At 42.0% G+C, this 3,874-nt stretch overlaps 1 protein-coding gene across 1 annotated transcript; it reads right to left on the bottom strand.

Annotated features, from left to right (window-relative positions):
- LOC121978756 (cytochrome P450 71A1-like) lies at positions 1–2,243 on the bottom strand. The gene is made up of 2 exons (XM_042531055.1): positions 1,287–2,243; positions 1–627 (listed from the first exon to the last, which is right to left on the bottom strand). The coding sequence occupies exons 1-2, from the start codon at positions 2,205–2,207 to the stop codon at positions 1–3; spliced, it is 1,548 nt and encodes a 515-aa protein (XP_042386989.1). The 5' UTR covers positions 2,208–2,243.
- Positions 2,244–3,874: the final 1,631 nt, after the last annotated feature.

Raw genomic sequence — 3,874 nt, 5'->3', positions numbered from 1 at the left:
CTAATCTTTGAAGGGCCTTCCTCGTAGAATCACGCTCGATTTCTTTTGCATGACGAGCCCAAACACCTCGTCCATATCCATCTCCTCCGCGGTCATCCCGCCAGGCATCTCCCAGTCGAAATGGTACAACAAGCTCGCGAGGACAACCTCCAGGGTGGCCATGGCGAACCCGGAGCCCGGGCAGCCTCTCCGCCCTGCTCCAAACGGCAGGTACCTGAAGTCGATCCCCTTGAAGTCGAGTGCACCGGCGCCGGAATCGGCCAGGAACCTCTCCGGAAGAAACTCTTCGGCCTTATCCCACAAAGCAGGATCTCTTGCGATCGCCCAGCCATTGACGACCACCCTCGTGCCTTTGGGGATGCTGTAGCCCTGGAGCTCGGTGGTCTCCATGGCTTCTCGAGGGAGCAGCAGAGGACCTGGAGGGTGCAAACGGAGTGTCTCCTTGAGCACCGCCTTCAATTGCTCCATCCCTTCTAAGGCCTCTTCTCTTATTTCTTCTCCTCTGGGTCCGGCGACTCGCCGGATCTCCTCTTGCACTTTTGTCATTTCTTCCGGGTGCCGGATTAGCTCCGCCATTGCCCATTCCAGCGTTGCTGTCGTCGTGTCAGTTCCACCGACAATCATGTCCTGCAAAAGGAAGATATACATGTAAAACACAGGAATAAGCGACATATACATGTCGTCGTCTAGATAATGACCATAAAAATAGAAGCGACATATGCAAATTTACTTTTTTCATAGTGAAATAATATATAGTGTGATTCCAAAAATTCAAATTGTTTGGATTTTCTAGTGTGATTCGTCAAACCTATGCAATAGTGACTACTGTAACAGGTTTCCCTATGTAAAAATTATTTTAATTTAATATTATACTTATTTTAGTAAAAAAAACTAAGAAAAGTATATTTTTTAACATTGTCGGTCTAAAATATTTATAGAAGCTTTTTTATCATAGCGTTATCAATTCTAAGATATGAGAGTAAAGAGAACTATATTTTTTTTTTATATAAAACAACTAGAAAAAATTAATGATGAAAAAAATTCATAATAATACGTTATAACTGAGTCTCGAATTTTAGATCACTGATAGTTTTGGGTGGAACTCGGGTTCGGTTGGGGTTCGGGTTGGGTTAAAAAAAAAAAAAAAAAAACTCAACCCGACCCAACCCGACCCGACCCACCCGAATTGACACCCCTAGTTAAGAGGGAGATTTTTAATAAAATAGTAATATATTATATTTCTTAACAATATATGAGTAAATATGTAAATAGACTTATTAGCCTACCAAAATGATGCCTTTGATGTTGTATATGGTGAGCGAAATGTTGGAGGAGGAAGAAGCGGCAGCGCCGTCTTCGTTGCTATCGCCCAAAGAGAGCAAGATGTCGACCGGATCCATGTCGTCAGCGTCGATTTTGGCGGTGAGCTTCCTCCGGCGATGCTCAGCTATGACTTTCTCGAGCAGAGCGTCGAACTCCAGCCCGATCCTCTTCGCTCTGCCGTCCAGGCCACTCAGCCAATCGATCCAGGCCAGCCAGGGGATGTAGTCGCGCACCGGGAACAGGCCCATGACCTCCATGAACTCCCCGGAGAGAGCCCGGAGCTGGCTGCCACCGCCCTTGGCGTCGGCGTACGTCCGGCCCAGAGCCACCCTGCAGGTGAGGTCGCTCGTGAAGTCGATGATCATGTCGCTCAAGTTAACCGGGCCTCCGGCGGCGGCGCGGATCCTGGCGACGAGGGCGGCGGCCTCCTCCTCGCGGACCTTTCGGAAGGAGTGCACCTGCTTCTGGCCGAGGAGGTGGAGGACGCCGATGCGCCGCATTTGGCGCCACGGCTCGCCGTACTTGCTGAAGAGAATCTCCTGCGAACGGTAGAAGAGTCGGTCGGCGAGGCTCGAGTCCGGGCGACTCGCGAAGGTGAGGTCGCGGGTCTTCAAAACCTCTTGGGCGCCGGCCGACGAGGAGACCACGACGGTGGGGACGCGGCCCAAGCGGAGGAGCATGACGGGGCCATGCTTCTCTGCGAGCGCTCGCAGGGAGCGGTGCGGGAGGGAACTGATCTGGTGGAGGTTCCCAAAGACAGGGAGACCCGGCACAGCAGGGGGATGGCCGACCGGTGTTTTCTTGGCCCGCGTCCACCGGAGGCAGAACACGAAGAAGAGAAACCACGAAGCAATAATGAGCAAAAGAGAAGATTGAGACAACATGCCGAAGCCAGCCGCCTTGGGCAATAGATCGCTGGATTATTCCAATCAAAATGATACCAACAAACTGACTTCTCGTCCAAATTTATATCCGATGCCGTGATATGGGGCAGCTAATGACAATAATATAAATAATTTCTAATTAATTTTAATTAATTAAGATTTATTATATTTAACATATAATCAAAGATCGACATATTTATTCTTTCTATTATTGTTGTAGATAATTTATATAAATAAATTTATTAATTTTAGTAATAAAATTATCAAAAAAATTTTATATTATTTCTTTTTTCTACTTATTATTTTCTACATGGTATTAAAGACATGATCATTTCTTTTTTTTATCTTTTCTCAAAATTATCATCTTTCTTCTTTAATTTCTCTTCCAACATCTTAATTTCAGCGCCAGATTTCTATAACATTAGCCAACAATATCTTACAGTCTCATAGTAAATTTCGACGGTCGATATTATTTGCTACTAATTTTGACATCAATATCTTTTCTTGTCAATTTTATACGACAATCTCAGGAACTTCAACAACTACACGACTAAACAAATTTTTACGTATTAATTTGATATCATCGGCTATAGTACGATAACTTCAGAAAATTTCGTTGAGTATTTATCTGTTTTATTATTATTTTTCTCCATTTGTTTGGCCTTTTCGTAAAAATAACAAAAAAAAAAAAAAGCAAGGGAAAAAAACAGAGAAGAAAGAAAAAAAAAAAAAAAAACGTGCGAACAAAAAACAAAGCCGAAAAAAAACGTGAGAAAAAAAAAGCAAAAAAAAACAGAGAGAGACGTGAGAGAGAAAAAAAAAACAAAAAGTGAGAAAAAAAACGTGAGAGAGAAAAAAAATAAAAAAAATATATGTCTTTCTCTTGAGTCTATTGAAATTTTTTACCATCATAAAATACTTCTTTTTCAATTTCTATGATTTCTTCTTTCTTAATTAAATTGGATTATGATAATTATTTATTATGAAAATTATAATTTTTTCCTTTACTTTATGTTCATGATTTAGTTGGTCATGTTAATGGTAGTTTATCTCCACCTCATAAAGATGATTCATCCTATACTATTTGATTTAAGAAGGATCAATTAGTCTTGACTTGATTAATTTCATCAATTAATGAGTTTATATTTCATATGCTCGTTGGGCTCAACACTTCGCGCCAGGTTTGGAAAACTCTTGATCATTCTTTTTCATCTCACTCTCAAGCATGAGTTCTCCAACTTCGTCTACAATTACAGTATGTACAAAGAGGAGATGTCTCCATCAATGATTATGCAATCAATCAAGACCATTGCCAATAACCTAGCTGCAATTGGACATCCAGTCTCTGATTTAGAACTATTAATGCATATTCTTGCAGGTTTAGGTCCTCAATATGATAGCTTTATTCCTAGTGTGACGACTCGCATGGATCAAATGTCACTTGAAACACTTCATGGTATGTTATCCTCTCATAAAAGACTTCTACAAATACAATTTCAAAGGATGTCAGATTCTCTATCTTTATCGGCACACATGATTAGCAAGGCTCCACAACCTGATCAACATAATCAGCCTCCTCCCCAATATGGTCAACAAAATCAGTTTGGAGGTTTCAAAGGTCGGGGTCGAGGTCGAGGTTGAGGACGCTGTCAGATTTGCTTCACTTA

This window comes from Zingiber officinale, chromosome 4B (genome assembly GCF_018446385.1).
Source record: "Zingiber officinale cultivar Zhangliang chromosome 4B, Zo_v1.1, whole genome shotgun sequence".
Lineage (NCBI taxonomy): Eukaryota > Viridiplantae > Streptophyta > Magnoliopsida > Zingiberales > Zingiberaceae > Zingiber > Zingiber officinale.
This window is presented reverse-complemented; position numbering and strand designations above follow the sequence as displayed.

Excerpts from the sequence above, each read along its gene's own strand:
- LOC121978756 (XM_042531055.1), bottom strand. The coding sequence starts at position 2,207 with ATGTTGTCTCAATCTTCTCTTTTGCTCATTATTGCTTCGTGGTTTCTC. Across the intron at positions 628-1,286 it reads ACATCAAAGGCATCATTTTG|GACATGATTGTCGGTGGAAC; the intron begins GTAGGCTAATAA and ends TTCCTTTTGCAG.